This window comes from Chiloscyllium plagiosum, chromosome 7, assembly GCF_004010195.1.
Source record: "Chiloscyllium plagiosum isolate BGI_BamShark_2017 chromosome 7, ASM401019v2, whole genome shotgun sequence".
NCBI classification, from domain to species: domain Eukaryota; kingdom Metazoa; phylum Chordata; class Chondrichthyes; order Orectolobiformes; family Hemiscylliidae; genus Chiloscyllium; species Chiloscyllium plagiosum.
Genome location: NC_057716.1, coordinates 60,822,951 through 60,847,071, shown reverse-complemented (window position 1 = coordinate 60,847,071; position 24,121 = coordinate 60,822,951). Strand labels below are relative to the sequence as shown.

General features: G+C 40.9%; 1 protein-coding gene across 3 annotated transcripts in view; it reads right to left on the bottom strand.

The window, feature by feature from the left end:
- Window positions 1-24,121, bottom strand: part of LOC122551630 (sodium-driven chloride bicarbonate exchanger-like) — a 270,998-nt gene that overhangs the window by 148,431 nt on the left and 98,446 nt on the right. For 2 of the 3 annotated variants that reach the window (XM_043693863.1, XM_043693862.1), the window contains exons 7-8: window positions 14,538-14,588; window positions 14,012-14,100 (exon numbers count right to left, since the gene is read on the bottom strand). In XM_043693863.1, the coding sequence (XP_043549798.1) occupies window positions 14,012-14,100; window positions 14,538-14,588 (140 nt within the window). The remainder of the gene's footprint in view (window positions 1-14,011; window positions 14,101-14,537; window positions 14,589-24,121) is intronic. The other variant, XM_043693861.1, reaches the window with a different exon arrangement.

Below are 24,121 nucleotides of genomic sequence, written 5' to 3'. Positions count from 1 at the left end.
ATATAGAGAAGCTGCAGAGCTGGGCAGAAAGGTGGCAAATGGAATTCAATGTAGCTAAGTGTGAGGTGATTCACTTTGGGAAGAATAACAAAAAGATGGGGTACTGGGCTAATGGTCGGATACTTGGTAGTGTGGATGAGCAGAGGGATCTTGGTGTCCATGTACACAGATCTCTGAAAGTTGCCACCCAGGTAAATAGTGCGGTGAGGAAGGCATATGGCATACTGGCTTTTATTGGTAGAGGAATTGAGTTCCGGAGTACTGAGGTCATGATGCAGTTGTATAAAACTCTGGTGCGGCCACATGTATGGAGTCAGCTATTACGAGGGGGCATAGCTTTAAATTAAGGGGGGGTAGATAAAGGACTGAAGTTATGGGTTGGTTCTTCACTCAGCGAGTCGTAAGTTCATGGAATGCCCTGCCAGTAGCAGTGGTGGACTCTCCCTCTTTATGGGCATTTAAGCGGGCATTGGATAGGTATATGGAGGATAGTGGGTTAGTATAGGTTAGGTGGGCTTGGATCGGCGCAACATCGAGGGCCAAAGGGCCTGTACTGCACTGTATTCTTCTATGTTCTATGTTCTATATACTTTGACAGGAACACAACTACTGCAAACTGGCAGTCTATCCAGCAAACAAAATTCGACATGACGACAACTATCTTGAAGGCAAGTGGCTCTTGATATCAGTCATAGTCAAACTCATTTTGTGTGAAACATCGGTTCCTGAGGTGAAATATTTGTAAGTGTATAACAAAAGTCAACAACTGGAAATGGAGGAAAAAGTAAGAATGTGAATCACAGTCAAATGGTCTTATGCATCCTTTGATACTCATTTGACAGCAGTATAAGTACAGATCTGGGATAAGGCCCCGCCCCAGAAAATAGTGCAAGGTCTAGCGAGGTCAAAAAAAATCTAAAATATATCATTGCACTCATCCTTCAGAGTAGACATTTACTTCCTTCAACATTGATACAAAGTAGCAGCAAGTATTATATACAATAAGCTTTGCAGCAACTTGTTAAAACTCCCTAGAGTTCACTTCTCTAACTCTGACTTCTTCCATCTAGAAGGTCAAAGGTTGCATAAGAATATCACCATATGCAACTTCTCTTCCAAGTCACACACCACTTTGATTTTGAACTAGGATCTGAATCTTAGATATTTTTAACCAAGTGTCATTTGCATTGAGAGTTTTTTGAAGGGTTTTCGTAACAAGGCCTGGCAAGATTTCTCACTATACCTTACTAAACAAGCCTCAATAATGACCTAACACATCCCATGGCATCATTCTTGTCTGACCCTAGACTCCTTTTACCACACACTGTTCTCAGAACAACTTTCCACTCAACAGATAGTTATCAAAAGACTTGGTGCCCACACTGTCTTTAAAAGACCAACATGTATCCAGGTAATCATTGACACCCTGGTGCTGTCCCTCACCAGCAACATAATGGCACAGATACAATACATTCTCTCATACTATTTGCTGTTTAACCACCAGACCACATGGTCTAGTGGTCCTTTGCTTCATCTGTCTAAGCACCCTCTCTAGGTCACCCACTATTCTGAGCCTAAATGAGAGAGCTTATCACTGGCCAGTAGGAGCACATCACAAACAAACAAACAAACAGACAATTCCAAACATTAGCTTTTATGTATAGTCAGCAAAAGCAAGTGCAATCAAAACAAATTAAGACTGCAGTTTGCCCCACATCAAAATCAGATGTGGCATCATGAAAAATTAATATTTAACATTACAGAATATTCAGCTGAACCCAGCTCTCATCTACAGGAAATAGGTGTCAATCAGGTCCTGTATGGCTTATAGTGGTCAACGCAACAGAGCTCTGTCATGCAGAAGGAAAGCTTTGCCTCCCAAACTCCTCATCCTCCACTTCAGAAAGTTCCTCAGCATCCAGCACATCACCTTGTTACTTTGTCTAATTGTGCAAAACATAAAAACACCAAGATGATGTCACACACTCTGTCCACAGAATACCCTCGGACCTGTCCGAGCAATGGAACCACATCTTCAGTAGCCCCATCATCAGCTTGACCATAGCCCTAGGCACAGTATGTGCACCAACTTGTTGAAGGTGCCACACTTGCTGAGTAACCAACATGTTACACCAAAACAGAGTGCTTGCTATATTCCAATGCTCTTCCCATCCCAGATCCACATCAATCCTTCAACTCTTCATTGCATTCAGTAGAGCTCATTATCATACTTGCATGACATATCATGAAAGCAATTTTTCCTGCTTCACACAGCATCCTTGGAAGTCTCACAAGATGGGATGCCTTTAGGCAGCATTCATCATTTTGAGAGACATTTCCACTAACTTCTGTATCATTGAAATGCCAAAGTTCAACTTGCAAACATCAAAATTTCTTGAGCAACTTGCTATAGGGAATGAGGAGGTATCGGAAGTTTTGGCAGGTTTAAAAGTGAACAAACTTCCACATACAATGAATTGCATCCCAGGCTGTTGTGGGAGACGAGGAAGGAAATCACAGGACCTCTAACCCAAATTTTTAATTCCTCTCTGGCCATAGGGGAGGTGCCAGAGGACTGAAGGACAGGTAATGTAGTTCCACTTTTCAAATAGAGTGGTAACGATAGTCCAGGGATCAAGAGACGAGTGAGCGTCATATCAATGATAGGGAAACTTATGAAAACTATTGTGAAGAATATTAATATCCATTTAGAGAGACAAGGTTTGATCAGGAACATTCACCATGGCTTTGTCACGCCTAACAAATCTGACTGAATTTTTCAAAGGGGTGATTAAGTTTTTTGATGCGGATAGTGCAGTTTTTGCAGTTTATATGGATTTCAGTAAGGCCTTCAACAAAGCCCCACATGGGAGACTGATAAGATGATAAAAGGCACTTGGGATGCAGGGCAACTTGGCAAGTTGGACCCAAAACTGGCTTAGACGCAGGTGATTGAGGGCATTGTTGTTTGTGTGATTGGTACCCTGTGTTCAGTGGCGAATCACAGGGATCAGTGTTGAGTCTCTTATTGTTTTTGATAAATATAACTGATATAGATGAGAACATAGAAGTTTATGATAAGTTTTCAGATGAGACAAAGAGGGGCTAGGTGGTTGACAGCAAGGAAGAAGGTCTGACATTATAGGAGGATATAAAAAGGATTGTAATTTGTTAAGTGGGTTCAAGAAAAATTTCTGATTCAATTTGTGGATGTACCTACTATGGAAAGGTGCAAAACTTGAGCTACGTTTAGGAAATAAGGCAGGGCAAGTGACAGAGATGTCAGTGGGGGAGTACTTTGGGGCCAGCGACCAGAATTCTATTAGTTTTAAATAGTGACGGAAAAAAAATAGACCAGATCTAAAAGTTGAAGTTCTAAATAGGAAAAAGGCTAATTTTGACGGTGTTAGGCAAGAATTTTCAAAAGTTGATTGAGCGCAGATGTTCGCAGGTAAAGGGGCAGCTGGAACATGGGAAACCTTCAGAAATGAGATAACGAGAGTCCAGAGAAGGTATATTCCTGTCAGGGTGAAAGGAAAGGCTGGTAGGTATAGGGAATGCTGGATGACTTGAGAAATTGAGGTTTTGGTTAAGAAAAAGAAGGAAGCATGTGTCAGGTATAGACAGGATAGATCGAGTGAATCCTTAGAAGAGTATAAAGGCAGTAGGAGTATACTTAAGATACTGAACGAGTATTTGCATCAGTATTTACTGTGGAAAAGGACATGGAAGATATAGAATAGAGGGAAATAGATGGCAACATCTTGAAAAATGTCCATATTACAGTGGAGGTGGTGCTGGATGTCTTGAAACGCATAAAAGTGCATAAATCCCTAGGACCTGATCAGGTGTACCCAAGAACTATGTGAGATGCTAGGGAAGTGATCGCTGGGCCTCTTATTGAGATATTTGAATCATCGATAGTCACAGGTGAGGTGCCAGAAGACTGGAGGTTGGCTAACGTGGTGCAACTATTTAAGAAATGAAGTAAGGTCAAGCCAGGGAACTATAGACTGGTGAGCCTGACATCGGTGGTGGGCAAGTTGTTGGAGGGAATCCTGAGGAACAGGATGCACATGTATTTGGAAAGGCAAGAAGTGATTAGAGATAGTCAACGTGGCTTTGTGCATGGGAATTTATGTCTCACAAACTTGATTGAGTTTTTTGAAGTAACAAAGAGGATTGATGAGGGCAGAGCAGTAGATGTGACCTATATGGACTTCAGTAAGGCGTTCAACAAGGTTCCCCATGGGAGACTGGTTAGCAAGGTTAGATCTCATGGAATATAGGGAGAACTAGCCATTTGGATACAGAACGGGCTCAAAAGGTAGAAGACAGAGGGTGATGGTGGAGGGCTGTTTTTCAGATTGGAGGCCAGTGACCAGTGGATTGCCACAAGGATTGGTGCTGGTCCACTACTTTTCATCATCTATATGAATGATTTGGATGTGAGCATAAGAGGTAGAGTTAGTAAGTTTACAGATGATACCAAAATTCAAGGTGTAGTGGACAGCAAAGAAGGTTACCTCAGATTACAACAGGATTGTGATCAGATGGGCCAATGGGCTGAGAAGTGGCAGATGGAGTTTAATTTGGATAAATGTGAGGTGCTGCATTTTGGGAAAGCAAATCTTTGCAGGACTTACACACTTAATGGTAAGGCCCTCGGGAGTGTTGCTGAACAAAGAGACCTTGGAGTGTAGGCTCATAGCTCCTTGAAAGTGGACTCACAGGTAGATAGGATCATGAAGAAGGTGTTTAGTATGCTTTCCTTTATTGGTCAGAGTATTGAGTACAGGAGTTGTGAGGTCATGTTGTGGCCATACAGGACATTGGTTAGGCCACTGCTGAAAGATGTTGTGAAACTTGAAAGGGTTCAGAAAAGATTTACAAGGATATTGCCAGGGTTGGAAGATTTTAGCTGTAGAGAGAGATTGAATAGGTTAGGGCTGTTTTCCCTGGAGCGTCGAAGGCTGAGGGGTGACCATATAGAGGCTTATAAAATCATGAGGGGCATGGATAGTATAAACAGATAGTCTTTTCTCTGGAGTGAGTGAGTCCAGAAATAGAGGGAATAGTTTTAGGGTAAGAGAGGAAAGATATATAAAAGACCTAAGGGGCAACCTTTTCTTGTAGAGGGTGGTACGTATATGGAATGAGCTGCCAGAGGAAGTGGTGGAGGCTAGTACAATTGCAACATTTAAAAGGAATCTGGATGGATGTATGAATAGGAAAGATTTAAAGAGATATGGGCCAAGTGCTGGCAGATAGGATTAGATTGGATTGGGAAAGCTGGTCGACATGGACGAGTTGGACCGAAGGGTCTGTTACCATGCTGTACTCCTCTACAACTGTATGACTCTATGGTCAGGTAGGCAGATGAATGGCAGATGGAATTTAACCCTAATATGTGTGAGGTGGTGCACTTGGAAGAAGTAACAAGACCAGAGAGCACTCAATGAATGACAGGACATGAGGAAGCTCAGAGGAGCAGAAGGATCTCAGTGCGCTTGTCCACAGATCCCAGAGGCTGGGACAGCAGGTTAATAGAGTAGTTAAGGTGGTATACAGGACACTTGTCTCATTTAAGACAAAGATTATAGAGATTATAGTTTAAGAGAAGGGATGTTATGTTGGAGTTTTAGGACTTTGATTAGGCCACAACTGGAGTGCTGTTTGCAGTGCTGGTCACCGTATTATAAGTAGAATCTGATTGGACTGGAGTGAGTGTAGCAGAGATTCACCTGGATATATGATGCCTGGGTTGGAGCATCTTAGCTATGAACAGCAGCTGAATAAGCTCAAGATGTTTTCTTTGGAGCAAAGAAGGTTAGGGGGAGAACCTGCTAAAGATGTATAAGATTATGAGAGTCATGGATCGGGAGAATAGAAAGCACCTGTTCCTCTTCATTGAAAGGTGAATAACAAAGTGGCATAATTTTAAGATGAAAGGCAGGAGGTTTAAAGGGGAGTGATGAAAGTTTTTTTCCACTCCGAGTGTTGTTGGGGGGGGGAGCTGCACTGTTTGTGAGTGCAGTTTAGGTGGGAAACTTCACAACCTTTACAAAGATGAGCTCTCGAAGTGTCATGACATTCAATGCAGTGGCTTAGTGCTGCAAAGTAAGATTAGTATAGTTTTAGTGCATTTTTGGCAGAACAGACTCGGTGGGTGAAAGGCCCTCTTCTGTACTGTATAATCTATAAAAATTGCCTTTGATCCACATTTGCACCCTAAACAGATTCATGTTATATGTATTGCAAATGGACAATGAAATGATTGCAAAGAAATCTAGCTGAGGTTTCAAACACCTGATTCCTGTATTGGACCCTTCAAATCTCGAACATCTAGAAGACATGAATTCTGTGCTTTCACCCATTGAACTGACACTGACTCTGCCACCAAGGGTGGTGTCCCAGTCACTTTCCAGTTGTGTGTCACATCTAGACTACTGCAAGCAGTGGCAGGGAACAAAGCTCATAGTGGACAGTGCTAGAACTAGGCACTGCTTAGTCGCCAGGAACTCCTCCAGAACTGTTATGTCCCTTTTTTATCTCATTCTATCCAAGTAGACCATTTCCCCCATCCTCCCCAATGTGGAGGCATACCATAATGAATTTGCACCCTCATCAATGGGCTGGACCCATGACCACTCATTTTGCAACTCCCTTCTTATTGTATTCAATTCGCCTGACCGCTTATGATCTCTCTATGGGACTAATCACTGCCGACTCCTTGGATTATAGTCAGATATGTTCATTAACCATGTCCAACCCAAATAGGCAACTTCTACAGCCAAGCTCTTAGACAGTGTACAGTCTGTGGTGTGACTGACAATACTGGAAACTCCTGGCTGACAGGAGCACTCTACTCCACTCCCCCCTGGTTGGACTGAGGACCAACCCCACCAACCTTTCAACAGAACAACTTGCTTGAATAAACATGTGGAATATGTGTCATGCAGGTGTGGCACATCTTGTAAGTGTTAGCTTGACATCTGCGTTCCATGCTGCAAGCTGAGTCCCACACCTGAAACACCCTGAAATAACCCTTCTGATAAGCATGACAGCAGCCTGCCTGTCTGCCGTGCTGGTGAACATGTCAACACTGCAACACAGATAACCTTTAGGTGCTGGCTGAAGCATCAATGCACAAACAGGCATGGCACAACATGGCAAGGCATCTCAAGGCAAGGCATGGATACTATAAGCATGCAGATAGGCACTAAGTGAACAAATGCCAAGAGAGCAAGCAAGACACCCCGAGATGCAGCCTAGTCCAATTTGCCAGCCAGGTCCCAATCAAAATGTCCTTGCAGCAGCCTTTCAATGCTAATTGCTAATGCAGCTTTGTAGTTCTTAACAACTCTAAACGTGGATCAGAAAGGTAATATGAAAGTTGTGAGAGGTTGGGAAATATCAGATCCCAATATCCATGGACAAGGGGTATGCACGGTGGGTGCCCATGAATTGTGCCATGAGATGCTGCTTAATGCTGAACAACATGGAGGCTCTCACAGCCACCAGCAAGCTGAAGTTACATACCACTGTGATGTCCAGGTTGAGAATTCTTGGTGTGTAGTTTCTTCAGTGTGTTTGCTGAGGTAGGAAGCTTCATATTAATGAGGCTAAACTGCAGTTAATAAGGCATTTGACAAGCAATAATCCCTCCTAATAGACAACACTCGGCTGCCTAGTCAGAAGCAGACTTTGACATGCAGCAGATACATTAAAGATACAATGAGTTGTTCCTGATCTTGCCAGAGTTATCGGGCGATTCTGCCCCAAACCTCCCCATAGTCCATGTCCCATCATTCAGGCCCCGTAAAATCCTGCCCTACTTCAACATTCCTTCATTGTCTCTGGGTTAAAGTTCTGACTCTGTCTTCCCAAGCTGGAAGATATCCAATGGCCTACAGCAGTTCAAAAAGGCAGCTCATTGCCATCTTCTCAAGGACATTAAGGATGGGCAACAGGTGCTACTTTTGTCAATGATGCTCACCTCACATGAAAAAAATCAAATATAAAATGAGGAAAAGATATCCCATGTGGTTGACAACATGCTGCTTACTGCAGTTTGGATTCTAATGTATAGTACTGAAACAATCCACTTAGTATTTATAATATAGTTTATCCTCAAACTAGGCCATGCATAAGCTGAAATACAGTGAACAGAATTTGTCCTGTGAGCTAAAGCATGAACAAACATAAATGGGATTAAAACCAGTCGGTTTTAAAGCTGCTTAATTTGATTTAATTTGAAAGTTGCATTTGCTAATGGAACATGATATTTCAAACACCATTTCTTCAACTAAATTCATATCTGCCAAGGATCACAAAACAAATGCTTCTTCAAATAAATTACTTTTCATGAAAAGCGCATCTATATTTGTGGTGATGTGACTATTCACCATTGTGCAAAATAAAGCAATTTCCTGGTTCAGTGAAAGCATCCAAAGCCTCTAAAAGAGATAACAAAGTTTCCTGTTCATATTATGGACAATGCAATTCCTAATACATTCATGTTCCAACAAGCAAGAATAAACATATATTTAATGATGCAGACTACATCCACAATGAAGCTTTGATCAGAAACTCAGCCTTATGCACTTAAAACTGCACAAGCCATATTGAGGTGAATGCCTGGAATTCACAAAGATGGAAGGGCTCCTTATCTTAACGAAATTGGCACTGGACTCCTGATGCTGGAATTTCTATACTTAAACTGTTAGTAACATTTATACTTGGTGGCAGGAAAAGGAGGCAGGTTGTATTTCACATACTGTGGTCCATAAAAGCCTAATGTCTATTGTCATAGGAGAAGTAATAATTAACTGCTTTCATAACCTACCATTTTTGTACTGGGAGTCACCTGTAAGCTTAGTTTGACAGTTACAAGCAGTTGTAAATAGATTAGAATTTTTTTGACATCAGATTACAAACACAACCATTTGCCTTTATCTAAGGAATTTAGTTCTTGAAGGGGCTAAAATGTGTTGAATGGGTGTCTACAAATGAATGATTTTCTAATATAATGAAGTCTTTTATAGGTATTTAGAAATTTGTTTCATCTCAATATGGTTCCTTTTGGCTGGTGAGTTGACATGGAGAATATAAGGGCAAAGGACAGTGGGGTGAGGGGTTGACCCCACCCTAAGAGATACTGATTGGCATGAAGGATACAAGCCAGTGGGGCTAAATAATATGGTACAGATTGAGATGTAGGGCATGAGGTACCATGGTGGACAAGGTTGGCATGGAGGGTAAGGTGGGCCATGTTAGGTGGATGGAGAGCATAAGATTACATGAGATACCATGAATAGGAACCCCAGTTGCCTGACTTCTTCCTGCAACCTTGGTCTCCTTACTAATCAAGAACCTATCTATCTCTGGTCTTATTTACAGTCAATGATTACCATAGCCTTGTGCAGCAATGAGTTCCACAGATTCATCACTCTCTGGCTGAGGAAATTCTTCCTCATCTCATTTCAAAAGGGTCTTTTTTTTTCATTCCAAGGCTGTGTCCTTGGGTCCTAGTCTCTCCTACTCGTGGAAACATCTTTCCTAAGTCAACTTTATCTAAGCCTCTCAGTATTCTGTAAGTTTCAATTAGATACCCCCTCATCCTTTTAAACTCCAGTGAGTACAGACCCAGAGTCCTCAAAATGCTTGTCACATGACAAGCCCTTCATCATTCTTGTAAACCTCCTCCGTATCCCCTCGAACACCAGCACATGTTTCCTTACATACGGGGCAAAAAACTGCTCACAACATTCCAAATGCAGTCTGATCAGAACCTTATACAGCATCAGCAGTACACTTCTGCTCTTGTACTCCAGAACTCTTAAAATGCATGCTAAGATTGCACTTGTCTTCCTAATTGCCAACTGAACTTGCACGTTAACCTGAAGATAATCCTGAACTAGAACTCCCAAGTCCCTTTCTGCTTCAGATTTCTCAGGCCTTTCCCAATTAAGAAAGTACATAACTTCACACTTTCCCACATTATATTCTATCTGCCACATCTTTGCCAACTCTCATAGCCCCTCCAAATCCGTCTGCAGCCTACCCGCTTCCTCAACACTACCTGTCCTTCCACCTACCTTCGTGTCATCTGCAAACTTAGCAACAACGCCCTTAGTCCCTTTGTTCAGATCGTTAATGTATAACATGAATAGTTGTGGTCCCAACATAGACCCCTGTGAAACACCACTAGTCACTGGCTGCCATCCTCAAAAAGACATCTTTGTCTCTGCTCTCTGCCTTTGCTAGTCAGCCAATCCATTATGGATGCTAGTACCTTGCCTCTAACACCATAGGCTCTAATCTTATTTAGCAGCCTCCTGTGTGGCACTTTGTTAAACATCTTCTGGAAATCCAAACAGATCACATCCACTGACTGTCCTTTGCCTACCTTGTTCACTACATCCTCAAATAATTCTAACACATTTGTCAAGCATGATGGCCCCTTGATGAAGCCGTGCTGACTCTACCCTATTCTACCATGCACTTCCAAGTACTTGCAATCTCATCCTTAATAATGATGTGGAGGTGCCGGTGTTGGACTGGGGTGGACAAAGTTAAAAATCATACTACACCAGGTTATAGTCCAACAGGTTTATTTGAAAGTACTAGCTTTCAAAGCGCTGATTCTTCATCAGATGGCTGATGAAGAAGCAGTGCTTCGAAAGCTAGCACCTCCAAATAAACCTGTTGGACTATAACCTGGTGTTATGGGACTTTTAACTTTATCCTTAATAATAGACTCTAAAATCTAACCAGTGTTTTAAGTCAGGTGCACTGGCCTATAGATTCTTATCTTCTGCCTCCCTCTCCTCTTAAACAGGAGTATTTTCCCTGTCCTCTGGGACCCTCCCTGACTCGAATGAATTACTGAAAGATCACCCACACCATTACCTCTACAATCTCCTTAGCTACCTCCTTCAGAAATCCAGGGTTGGTCCATCTGCTCCGGGTGACTTATCCATCTTCAGATCTTTCAGCTTCCCCAGCACCTTCTACTCAGTGATAGCCACTACACTCACCTTTTCCTCAGACTCTCTTGAATTTCTGCTATGCTGAAGGGTGACTGGACTCGAAACTTTATCTCAGGTTTCTCTCCATGGATGCTGCCAAATCTGTTGAATTTTTCCACAATTTCTGTTTTTGCTTATGATTTTCAGCATTCGCAGTTCTTTGTTTTTTTCCCTACGACCTCATTTACCTTGTTTCGTAGAATTGTTTTCAAGTACAACATGCTCAGTCCTGCATTGACTACCTCTCTCTCATTGTTGTCCCCTCATCCCCTCATACTTAAATTTGAGTCTTGCTCTGTCCTATTACATGATTTGATTTGATTTATTATTATCACACATACCAAAATACAGTGAAAAGTATTGTTTTGCATGTTGTCCAGGCAATTCATACCTTACCTAAGTACTTCAGGGTAATAGAACGGAATGCAGAATATAGTATTGCAGTTACATAGAAGGTAAAGAGAAACTTCAACTCTAGTATATGAGAAGTCTGCTCATAAGGCTGATAACGGCAGGGAAGAAGTTGTTCTTGAATCTATTGGTACGTGTTTTCAAACTTTTGTATCTTCTGCCCAGTGGAAGAGAGTATAACTAGGATGGGATGAGTCTTTGATTATACTGATTATTTTCCCAAGGCTGCGCAAAGTATAGTCAAAGTCAATGGGTGAAAGGCTGGTTTGTGTATTGGACTGTGTTCACAATTCTCAATAATGTCTATAATAGGTGAAATGTCATGTGTTAAGGAAATCTGGGAGACTGGAGTTGATATCGACCATTACTAACCCAGAGCCACCAAACGGTAGTCATTTAAGGTAAGGTGCCTGATTTTACTCTGGCAACAGGATGACCATGTTCTTCTTGAAGCAGGTGGAAACCTCACATTGGAGTAAAGAGAGGTTAAAACATCTATAAATACTCCCACCAGCTTGTCCATGCAGGATCTGAATGCACAGCCGGGAACTCCATCCAGGCCAGTAGCTTTTTGTGGGTTCACTCTAAAGAAGGCCAAGCTGATGTCTGTGACAGTGACTATGGGTTCAGTAGCACCCAAAGATGTTGGGACTGGTGACAGCATTTCACTGACTTTCTGTTCAAAATTAGCATAGAATGCATTGAGCTCATTAGGGAGGGATGCATTTTTCATCAGCTGTTCTACTTGATTTTGCTTTGTAGCCAGTTATATTGTGTTGGCCTTGCTACAATCATTATGTGTTTATATGGTTAGCCTGGGACTCTTGGCATCACTGATGTCTTTTCAAAGATTGTACCTAGATTTCCTGTATAGGTCAGGGTTACCCAATTTGAAGCTCTCAAACCTGCACTTCAGTAGGAAGTGGATCTCCCAGTTCATCCATGACTTCCAATTGAGGAACACTTGGATTAACTTCTTTGGCATGCAGTCCTCTGCACACTTACTGATGAAGTCTATGACTGTATTTGCATACTCATTTTGGTTGGCCACTGTTCTCAAATATGGACCAGTCCATCGACTTCAAGCAATCATGTAGGTGCTCATCCGTTACCTCAGATCAGCATTGTACGACTTTCTGTACTGGATCCTCTTGCTTCAGTTTCACTTGTGAGTCAGGAAAAGGGGTTCAGCCTTATGATCTAATTTACTAAAATGCAGGCAGAATATAGGTGCAGTCAGCATCTTTGATGGTTGTACAGCAATGGTCAAGGCTGTTTGGGCCTCTGGTAGGACAGGAAATGCGTTGATGGTATCTTGGTAGCACACCTTAGAAGTTGGCCTGGTTGAAGTCACCAGCTATGATGAACAAGTCTTCGGAATATTCCATCTCAAGGCTATTTGTGACAGTGAGGATTCTGGAAACTATAGTAACCTCTGGCGAGCCCTCTCATCCTTTGATTCTTTCCATAATTTTCTATGGAACTGAACCCACCACTCCCCCACTATTTATTTTATCGTCCTATCCCTGCCCTAATCACAAGAACTCTGGTACCACCATGACTCAGGTGGAGCCTGTCCTATCAGAACGGCTCTCCTGCCCCAATGTCTGATGAATTCAAACCCATTTCTCCCACACCAATCTTTGAGCCACACGTTTGTCTCTTTTTAATTTTGTTGCCACTGTGCCAATTTGTTTGTTTCAGGTGATAATCTGCAGATTATTACTTTTTTGGCTCTGCTTTAAAATTTAGCCCCTAGCTGCTCATATTCCCACAGCAGAACCTCTTTCCTCTTTCTACCTATATCTTGGTACCTACATAGACCACAACAACTGGATTTTTCTCCTCCCATCCCAAGTTATCTCACCGGGTTCACAGCTATGGTGAGATATCCTGAACCCGCTCACCAGGCAGGCAACACAATCTTCAGGAATCTTAATCCTGGCCATAGACAACAGTGTCTATTTTCCTGTCTATAGTATCCCTAATTACAACTACACCTCTCTTTTCTATCCCTCTTAAATGGCTCCCTGTACCATGATACTATGGTCAGTTTGCTCATCATCCCTACAGCCCCCACTCTCATTCACTCTGGGAGCAAGAATCTCACTAGTCAGTTTTTTAATTCAAATTTTATCAAAGCAAATACTTTTTAACATTTGCTTGTTAATGCCTGAATTCCTAAGAAAACGTATGCAATTTGCCAAGCCTTCTCAATGCAGAGCAACTATTGGAAGCTCACAAGTTTGATTTGTTTGCATGACCCATTTTGTGAACAGGGCCCTGATTCAATTACATTGAACCCTATATCAGCTTAAAATGTCATGAAAACCATAAATCCAGATAGTTTTGAGAAAACTCCCATTTAAAAATTGTGTTGTTTTGAACTTGTTTGGCTATTCCGCCCAAAACTGCACTTATTTAATGAAGGAAACACACAGACAATTCGCCTCAATATTTCATAAAATGTATCTCAATCTTTTTAAGTCATGACAAAACAATGTTTTTTTTTGCTTTTGTTTTGGTTTGTTTGAATATGTTAAAATTCTGCAGAAGAAGTAACTCACCTTGCTAAAGTCCACTGTACTGTTCTCTCGGCTGACGTCAATTTTGCCTTCCAAATTAGCAGGTGCAGACTGTGGTGAGATCATGTGACCTGATTCAAAGAAAAATGTTGATAGTCCTCCAAGGTACCAGATTATTTACAATTGCTTTTGTAAAAGAGTACGAGAAACAAGTAATCAGAGCTAAATAATACATTGGAAAATGTCTAAGCAGAAACTTACAATACAGATTTGCAGTAGATTAAGCCAATTAATCACTATAGTATTTTTATATAACACATCACAAGAAACACATTAAATACATCAAGAAATAATGTAATTATCAGACATGGTTTTCATGTTTTGCATTGGACCATTTGTATAAACAAATTTTATGCACAAACACTGATAGCCTAAAATGGCTTTTTACAATTAAGCCTTGATTGGTACTCAAATAGAGCCCCAATGGTAGCCAATATTGTTCATTATGAGAACGAATGTACTGAAAACACTTGTATTGCTTAAGTGATGGGAGCAAACAGTGAATCACCTGAAGCTCTTTGAGGAGAGGTTTCAACATGTCTCGAGGTCTTCCCACCAGCTTTCAATGAGTCAAAAAGAAAGGAGTAAGAGAAGCAGAAAGAGTTGAGCCTGTTAGAGATAGGTACAAATGTGGAAACAAGACACAGAAAACAGATGAGGACTAATGAAGATATGAACTAACAATGATAGATGTAAGACAAATTCATAGAAAAATGTATAAGTGCAATCAAAGTTATGAAACTAGAAAACACAAAAGAGAAACAAAACTGTATTATTTGAAGGAAATCTACTAGTTGTATCATTAGAAAATAGGTATATAAAATTTCAACTAATGTTTTTCTTCCAAGTAAATAAGGTATCAAAATTGTATTTTTGATTGTTTTGTACTCTTGGGTGTTAAAGTTGATATTTAATATTTTAAGTGATCTTTAATACTTCAAGCTAACTAAAATAGGCATTTTCAAAACATACAAAAAAAATTTTAGTCAACTAATTTCAGATATTCATGAAAGGAAAATAAGAATTCCATACTTAGGATATCTAAAATATATACAATATAAAGTTACTGAAAAATTTGCACTGCAGATGAATGGTAAATCTAAATTAAATAATAAGTCTAAAGCACAGCTACTCCGAGCTATAGAGATTTACAGTGCAACAAAAGGCTCTTTGACTCAAGAAGTCTGTGTCGGTCAGAAACAGCCATCCTAATTATTCTAAATCCATTTTCCAGCACTTGGCCCATCACCTTGTATGTCTTGGCATCAAGTGTACACATACGTACCTTTTAAATGTTAAGAGGGTTTCTGCCTCCACTACCCTTACAGGCAATGAGTTCCAGACTTCCATCACCCTCTGAGTGAAAAGGGTTTCCTTATATCCCTGCTAAACCTTCCACTCTTTATCTTGAAATCCAAGTCATTGATCTCTCCACTAAGGGGAAAGATTTGTTCCTGTCTAATCTGTTTCTGCCTCTCAATTTATAAATCTCCATCATGTACCCTCCCCATCCCCCCTCAGTCTCCTCCACTCCTGGGCAAATAACACCAGGCCATCTAATCTCTCACCATAACTAAAACAACATTCTGGTAAATCTCCTCTGCCCCCTCTCCAGTACTATCACATCCCTCACGTAATGTGGATTCCAATCTGCACACAATACTCTAACTCCGGCCTAATAAATGTTTTAAACAGTTCTAGCACTGCCTTCCTGCTCTTTAACTCTATGCCTCAGCTTCTATCACTGATAACATGAAAATCTGACCCATTAGTCTGTTTCTCTCTTTAAAGATACTGCCAAATCTGCAATGTATTTCCAGAATTTTCTTATTTAAAAATTTTACAGACACATTTTCTTTGTTATACTTTGCTTAAATTTCACCAGATTAATCCGAATATGTTGACTCATGATTGAGAGGCATCAACATCTTCCCTTCATTTTTAAAAATCACACAACACTAGGTTATAGTCCAACAGGTTTATTTGAAAGCACTAGCTCCTTCATCAGGTGGTTGTGGAGTATAAGATTGTAAGACACAGAATTTATCGCAAAAGTTTTGGTCATTATTATCTCAAACCTAAAGCATCAGTTTTTAAAATAGAAACTAAAAATTCCAAGTGGTTTGGAAAGCATTCATTTTCTATTCAACTAAATATTGTTTGCTTCAAGTACAATCTCTGCAAAATTATTTTCTATTTTGTATTTTATGACTTATTAATACATAGAGTTGAATTTTACCAGAATTAGGTGAAGCATCAATGTTCTCGAGTCTGATGGAGGGTTTCTTTCAATGAGGCCTAGCCAATTTCTCATGACACTTTCTGAAACTTTCCTCATCACTTATGGTGCCATGTGAATACTGTTGCCATCATCATATCTTCCCTGTCTCCATTACCAGAAGTATTTGCCACTGTCAAGAATTCCCCAAGCCATATTTAAAATGCAGTTGCACACCAGATGAAGTACAGTCAGTCCAGAGCTATCCTGCACATGTTACATGAATTGTCCCAGACATGATGGACAGAGGGAAATTGGCCTCCCACTTTGCCAATAATGACCTGGAAGTCCTGGTGGACAAGGTTGTGCCCAGGAAGATGGGCCTCTTCCCTCAGGAATGACAAAGGAGACATTATCACCAGAGTTTGCCAGTGTGGTCTGAGGATGCTATGTACATCATTGTTGTTTCTATGGTCTGGAGGAATGCTCAGCAATTCAGGAAGAAAGTCAATAACCTTCTCTACTCCATGAAGGTAAGTGTCACCATCTTCTTTATACAATTTCAAACTCACTCTATTTCTGCTGTTGTACCCACCTGTAACAAAAGGCTCAGAGTTCACTACTCTCACTATCGTGTGCAACATCTTCCATCTGTACAAACACCCCTCCCATTCTACTCACTGTGAAAGGCCTCTGCTCTGCTTACTCACTTACTCAGGTCACCTCACCACTTTTCCCCAATCTGCACCAATATGAACAGCTGTTTTTATAGAGAAATATTATAAAGCTGTCACTTTCTTCTGACTCAACCTCTTCTTTTCTCTCATTCCTGGAGAAATCAAATAAGGCAGAGAGCCAAGCCTGTTGGAGGGTGCCGGGCATTCAACTCTGCACACCATATGAGAAATGGTGATCTGACCATGAAAGGTCTGTAAGGTAAAAAACAATGACTGCAGATGCTGGAAACCAGATTCTGGATTAGTGGTGCTGGAAGAGCACAGTAGTTCAGGCAGCTTCCAAGGAGCAGCGAAATCGACATTTCGGGCAAAAGCTCTTCATCAGGAATAAAGGCAGAGAGCCTGAAGCATGGAGAGATAAGCTAGAAGGGGGTGGGGGTGGGGAGAAAGTAGCATAGAGTACAATAGGTGAGTGGGGAAGGGCATGAAGGTGATAAGTCAGGGAGGAGAGGGTGGAGTGGATAGGTGGAAAAGGGGATAGGCAGTTCCTAGTCTGATGTTTATATGAATTGTTGCCATCTTTTTTCTATCTGGTGGGTGGGAGAAAGGGCAACAGCATATACTGAAAATGGAGCAAGGCTAATGAATAATGCAATGTTAATATATGTAAATTGGAGCTCATAGAAACTCTTGCCACTGACTACAGAGGTTCTCATCTCACCATTCAACTTTTTGCTTCAAAATTGGACACTTTGCTCTTGATGTCAAGAATCCCATTACTGCCAATCTAACACTATTTTCACAAATTCAGCAGTAAGACTCCACCTAAAGTTTGTGACAGATCTCAAGCGCGCCACATTTGTTTCATACTTTAACATGAAAATATTTACACTGTTAATTGTTAGGAGCATGACCTGATAATGATGTGACAAGTTAACAGGGTACTTCAGATTTTCTGGAATTCCATGAATTGCATGAAGCCCACAGAATGAGAAAGGGTTAAATTGGATTTAATCAGATAAGGGAATGGTCTCCTTTTTATCGGAAGGATGTTGTGAAACTTGAAAGGGTTCAGAAAAGATTTACAAGGACATTGCCAGGGTTGGAGGATTTGAGTTATAGGGAGAGGCTTCAATAGGCTGGGCCTGTTTTCCCTGGAGCATCGGAGGCTGAGGGGTGACCTTATAGAGGTTTACAAAATTGTGATGGGCATGGATAGGGTAAATAGACAAAGTCTCTTCCCTGAGGTGGGGAAGTCCAGAACTAGAGCGCATGGGTTTAGGGTGAGAGGGGAAAGATATAAAGGGACCTAAGGGGCAACTTTTTCACACAGAGGGTGGTGCATGTATGGAATGAGCTGCCAGAGGAAGTGGTGGAGGCTGGTACAATTACAGCATTTAAAAGGCATCTGGATGGATATATAAATAAGGGTTTAGAGGGATATGGGCCAAGTACTGGCTTATGGGACTAGATTAGGTTAGGATATTTGGTCGGCATGGATGGGTTGGACCGAAGGGTCTGTTTCTGTGCTGAACATCTCTATGACTCTCTAATGGTACTTGATTAGATCAGAGATAAGTTCAGTGGAAGCCCACAGAACAAGTAGAGGTTAAATTGGACTTAATCAGATCAGACAAAACATAGTGGGACTTGATTACTTCAGGGAAGGTGTTCTTATCAGATACTTGCAGATTTTGTATTGCTAAATGGGGATCTGATTATAGAGGGAATGGCAGGACCTCCAAAATGATTGAAGCACTTAGGCGAATAGCAAAGGGTAACTGCAGAGATCAGTTTCAAGTGCCATTGCTATAGCAATTGACATTGTTGTAGAAATTAACATTGCTATAGACAGACCAAATATAGTTACATCTAAAACCACTGAAACCACAAGGATATAAGAATAAAGGAGCATCTGCCTTGTAACATCTAAGAACTGGCATATAACATCTAGGCAGCAGCCTTATACCATCTATGGAGCTGTCGTATCTTTGCAGCAGTTGTATCATCAATGAAACTGCCACACTTCTGTAATAAAGCCTTAAAGAAGAGATTGTGTAGTTCCCATACCTGGCCTATTATTGGGAAAACAAGTACCTAACGGACTTGGAGAACAAGGAAACCATACGTCTATCCCCTTACCCAATGATGCTTAATAATAGAGCAAGAAATAGCACAATGGAGAAAGAAATATGGTGGTTGTGAGTCAAATTATACTCAGAAGGAAAAATAAAGAGTGAATAAGTATTAACAGAAATAACAGAGACAGAAGGAAATGTACTGAGGATTGGCAAAAAGTATCTTGCTAATGATACCAACACACCCAAAAAATTATAAAAATGAGACTAGGTATAAAAACTAAAACTTTTAATGCTAAGGCATGTCAGGGACAATTTACAACATGCAACTATGAGATTTTATCGTTACAGCTGTTCCCTATATACGCTGAAGAGATTAAAGGCCAGATTTTTGCCAATCAGAGACCCTCCCCATGAAAATACCAGAAGATGCCCAAAACCTTTGCTCCTGTCCAGGAACCTGACATTTCTCATTTTTGTAAGGGCACCCTATGATTTACACATGTGCAGTTTGCATGGTCCATTCAGTATGGATTTTGGAGTGTTTGGTATGTGGAACTCATAATGTGGAGATTAAAGCAATCAAGAGCACTTTTGTTCTTAGTGCATTCTTTCAGGTAACCAGGGCATGATTTTGGACAGCTGAAGAATGCTTGGAGAGTTGGTCTTAGGACTCCTTGAAGATGGAGATGAGGGTTTTAATTGCTAGGGGTGTCAGTTAGCCTCTGGGGGTGAGGTCAGATATAGAACATAGAACATAGAACATAGAAGAATACAGCGCAGTACAGGCCCTTTGGCCCTCCATGTTGCGCTGATCCAAGCCCACCTAACCTACACTAGCCCACTATCCTCCATATGCCTATCCAATGCCCACTTAAATGCCCATAAAGAGGGAGAGTCCACCACTGCTACTGGCAGGGCATTCCATGAACTCACGACTCGCTGAGTAAAGAACCTACCCCTAACATCTGTCCTATACCTACCACCCCTTAATTTAAAGCTATGCCCCCTCGTAAAAGCTGACTCCATACGTGGAAAAAGGTTCTCACGGTCAATCCTATCTAAACCCCTAATCATCTTGTACACCTCTATCAAGTCACCCCTAAACCTTCTTTTCTCCAATGAAAACAACCCCAAGTGCCTCAGATCTTCCTACCATACCAGGCAACATCCTGGTAAATATCCTTAGAGGGGAGTGACAGGTACCCTTTAAGATTGTTAACTATGGAGATGATTGTGTGGTAAAGATGAATAAACTTCTTGGAGCTGTCCAACTTGTCAATAAGTATCAATACCTGTCAAGAAGCAACAACTTATCAAGAAGTGTCAAGAGCTCATAAGAGCTGCTGTGTCAATCTGCTAAAAAATGTCTCGATGTGTCAAAATGTGTCAAGACATTTCAATCAGATTTAAAGCAGTCAAGACCTGTCAAGTTATTTCATATAAGAATGTTCTTTTTTCTCAAGAGAGTCATTTTCTTTTACCTGTGCACTTGTGAATACTAGTTGGCATTGTAGGTAAAATGGGAAACATAGTCGGTAGAAGTTGGCACTAAGTTGGCATGCAGATAAAAGGGACAATGGATATGGATAGAGGGGAACTGGGTTCCATAGGGGAAATAAAGAGCCATAAGGATGGGTTGAGGACATTAAGTGGCTAGTAGATAGAACAAAGAGTGAGGTATGGGATACAAGGATATGAGACCTGAGAGCTGGAGAAATGTTTTATATTTTATCTTTTCATTTTGACTTTTGAACACTATGTTCAAGCTCCAAAGTAAGCTTTCCATCCATCCATCCAAGAGAACTGACAGCCTCCTCAAGTCTTAGCAAGTCACTTAGCCCAATTCCAAATGTAGCTTTCACACCCAGACCGAAAATGAAAGTGTAGGCCAGCATTTGTAAAGAGCTCCAAATGAAGAGTCATCTGGACACGAAACAGTTCTCTCTCCAGTGATGCTGCCTGACATGTTGTGATTTCCAGCATTATTTGTTTTCAGTACAAATTCTGGTATCTGCAGTAATTTGCTCCTCAATTCTTAGTAGCATGCTCCCAGAAAACAAAACTGTCAACAAATTAGTATTCATTCTAAACTGTATTCAAAGAAATCATGACATATTTGAATTGAAGATTTGAAAGATGATTTGCTGATTCATAAGGGGTTGTTGCATGGGTACAGTAAGGAGTTATATACTGGTGCAGTAAGGGAAGTATCACACTGGTTCATTAAGGAATTGTAGACTGGTGCAGTAAGGGAGATATCACAGGTTCAGTAGGGGGTTTCATACAAGTTCAATCATTGGTCCTATGCTAGCTCATTGAGATTCTTTTATACTGGCTCAGTGATACCTTAGATAAGGAGAGTTGGTGTTCTTCTGCATTTGGCAACAGCTCATTTTCAAAACAGAAGAGAGGGATTTATGTGCATCTACTTGGGTGAGGTTTTCGAGAGTGTGACAATCCATGCAAGTTTCCTCACAGCCTACATTTTTTTCACTAAAGAAGAGTGCTACACATTTTCGACAGGAGATTCTGCTCGGAACTCCCTCGAAGATGAAGAGCCACATTTCCAGTCTGACAGTTTTGTCTTAGTGCAGAACTGACAAAGGAAAGCAAACCATGGCCCCTTTTCACAGCAGTCAGCTGCCATTTCTGGGGATGTCATGTCAGGACCTTGGAGGCATAATTGGTGTGGAATGGTGTACTTGATTGGGTGAATTAATTCCTGATGAAGGGCTTTTGCCTGAAACATCAATTCTCCTGCTCCTCGAATGCTGCCTGGCCTGCTGTCCTCTTCCAGCACCATACTCTCAATTCTGAACTCCAACATCTGCAGTCCTCTTTCTCCAGGGTGAATTAATTAGAGTCTATTTAATAAGAACTCATAAACTTATTTAATAGTTTACATTTCCTGAATTACTATTTTAACTAATATCATTGGAACCATCCAAAGTCTCTGATTTTTATGGAGACTTTCAGAGGATTCTAAGCATGGAGGAATTGCCCAGAGGAAAACTCAATTTTCTGGGCAATTCCTTTAGAGCCTGCTATGATGTGGATTCTACAGGATCCCCAAGTGCAACTTGTATCTACGCTGACATAATGGCTGTCTAGACAGTGGAAAACCTGATTTATTTACATTAGCACTGTGTCCCTGAAATGGAAGCTGTTCTATTTTCCAGCAACAACATTCCTCTTGCTGAATACAATAAAAAAAACAGAAATTATTTCTTTAATCAAAGCACTGTTTCTAGATTCATGTCAATCTTTTCAGAGGGGGCAAGGGCTTCTAAAAATAGAAAGTACTAAAAGCATTGAACTCCAAGTTTTGCATCTGGATGCTACTCTAATAGGTGGAAATATTAGCTACTCTCCCATAATATTCACGTCTGGGGGAGGGTGGGGTGGCAGACTGATAGTGTCTCTAACTTTGAGCCATGAGGCCCAGGTTCAAGTCCTACATGTGGTGAATAATAACATCTCTGAAGATGCTGACTTGAAAAAAAAAGCACTCACAGACAAAGATTTTTCCAATGGGGTATCACCAGGAATTAAAGGACAGATTCTAATCATTTGATGCTTTGACAGAACAGAAATCTTGCAGAACATGGGGAACTTGGCAATTCCAGTAACACATTTGTCCATGGCTTTTTAACTCAGCAACAGTATTAGTATTTCACTTTGAGTTTTTCTAACTAATTAGCAGGAGTAGGTGTCTTTTTCTGATACTTAGAGGAATCCAGCTAGGATAATAACAACTGGAGAAACTGAAGCAATGGATTCACAACTTGAAAGTCAGCAGCTCAGGGAAGGCAAAATCTTTCTTCACTGTCTCCCTAGAGATGATGTTGTGGGCAGTAAGTGAAGACCCATATAGAGATACTCTTCCTTGCCAATGGGAGGAAGGAAACTGCCACAGTAAACAAGAAGGTGACTGAATATTGTTAAGGAAGTGAACAATAGCAATATTTTGCCACATTCCAGGACACATAAGCAGAAGACATTTAATGGAACAATCAGATCAGGAAATATTTGTTGTGTGGAAACTACTGATATTTGTTGTTATGACCAGAGCTAGGGGAGTGCACTGGAGGAGTCTTCTGCTCATTCCACTAATAATCCATGGGATCATAACAAAAGTTAATTGTTTTACTCAGTTTCTGATATGGCCAATTGTATCCTTTCTCTACTTTAGACTTAGAATAAACAAAACCATCAGCCGTGTTTAATAAAACACAAAATTATTTATCTACATTAATCAAAACTTCATTCAATAAAAATGGAAAATCTAGTTACACAAAGTTTGTAATGTGAAACTAAACATTTACTCCTCTCAACAGCTCAAACAAGTACACACATACACACACATACATGCATGAGGTAAAAGGGAAAAATCACAAATTTCTCTGCAGAGATTCACTCTCAGACAAAAACAATTTTGGCCAATAAGGCTTACTTCTTGAAGACAGAAAGAATAAGATTTGTAACAATTCACTAGTCATTGATGTGATGTTCTGGATCACGAAGACACATGTCACTGAATACATGCAGTTGTTGCTGGGGATCTTTGCAGGTAGTTGTTCAGGAAATGTCAACAAATCCATGAATGGATTTGTAAAATCTTGAAATCTGTGTTTTCGAACTCAAGGCTAGAGTCACTGTGGTACATTGCGATGCCGAGAATTATGTTGCTAGTACATTTAAAAATGTGGTCACACTGCAGATTTAAAGCATGCAGCTAGAGAAGGAAAGGATGACCTCTACAAGTCTAGAATCCCTACAGTCTAGAAGCAGGCCATTTGGCCCATCAAGTCCATACCAACCCTCTGAAGATCATCCCACCCAGATCCCTTCGCTATCTCTGTAACACTGCATTTCCCATGGCTAATCCACCTACCCACCACATCCCTGGTCACTATGGGCAATTCAGTATGGCCAGTACACCTAACCTGCAGACATTTGGCCTGTGGGAGAAACCCATGCAGACACAGGGAGAATGTGCAAACTCCAGACAGACAGTTGCCCAAAGCTGGAATCAAATCCAGGTCACTAGTATTATGAAGCAGCAGTGCTAACCACTGAGCCACTGTGCCACCCATTCCTGCTACAGCAGGAACCC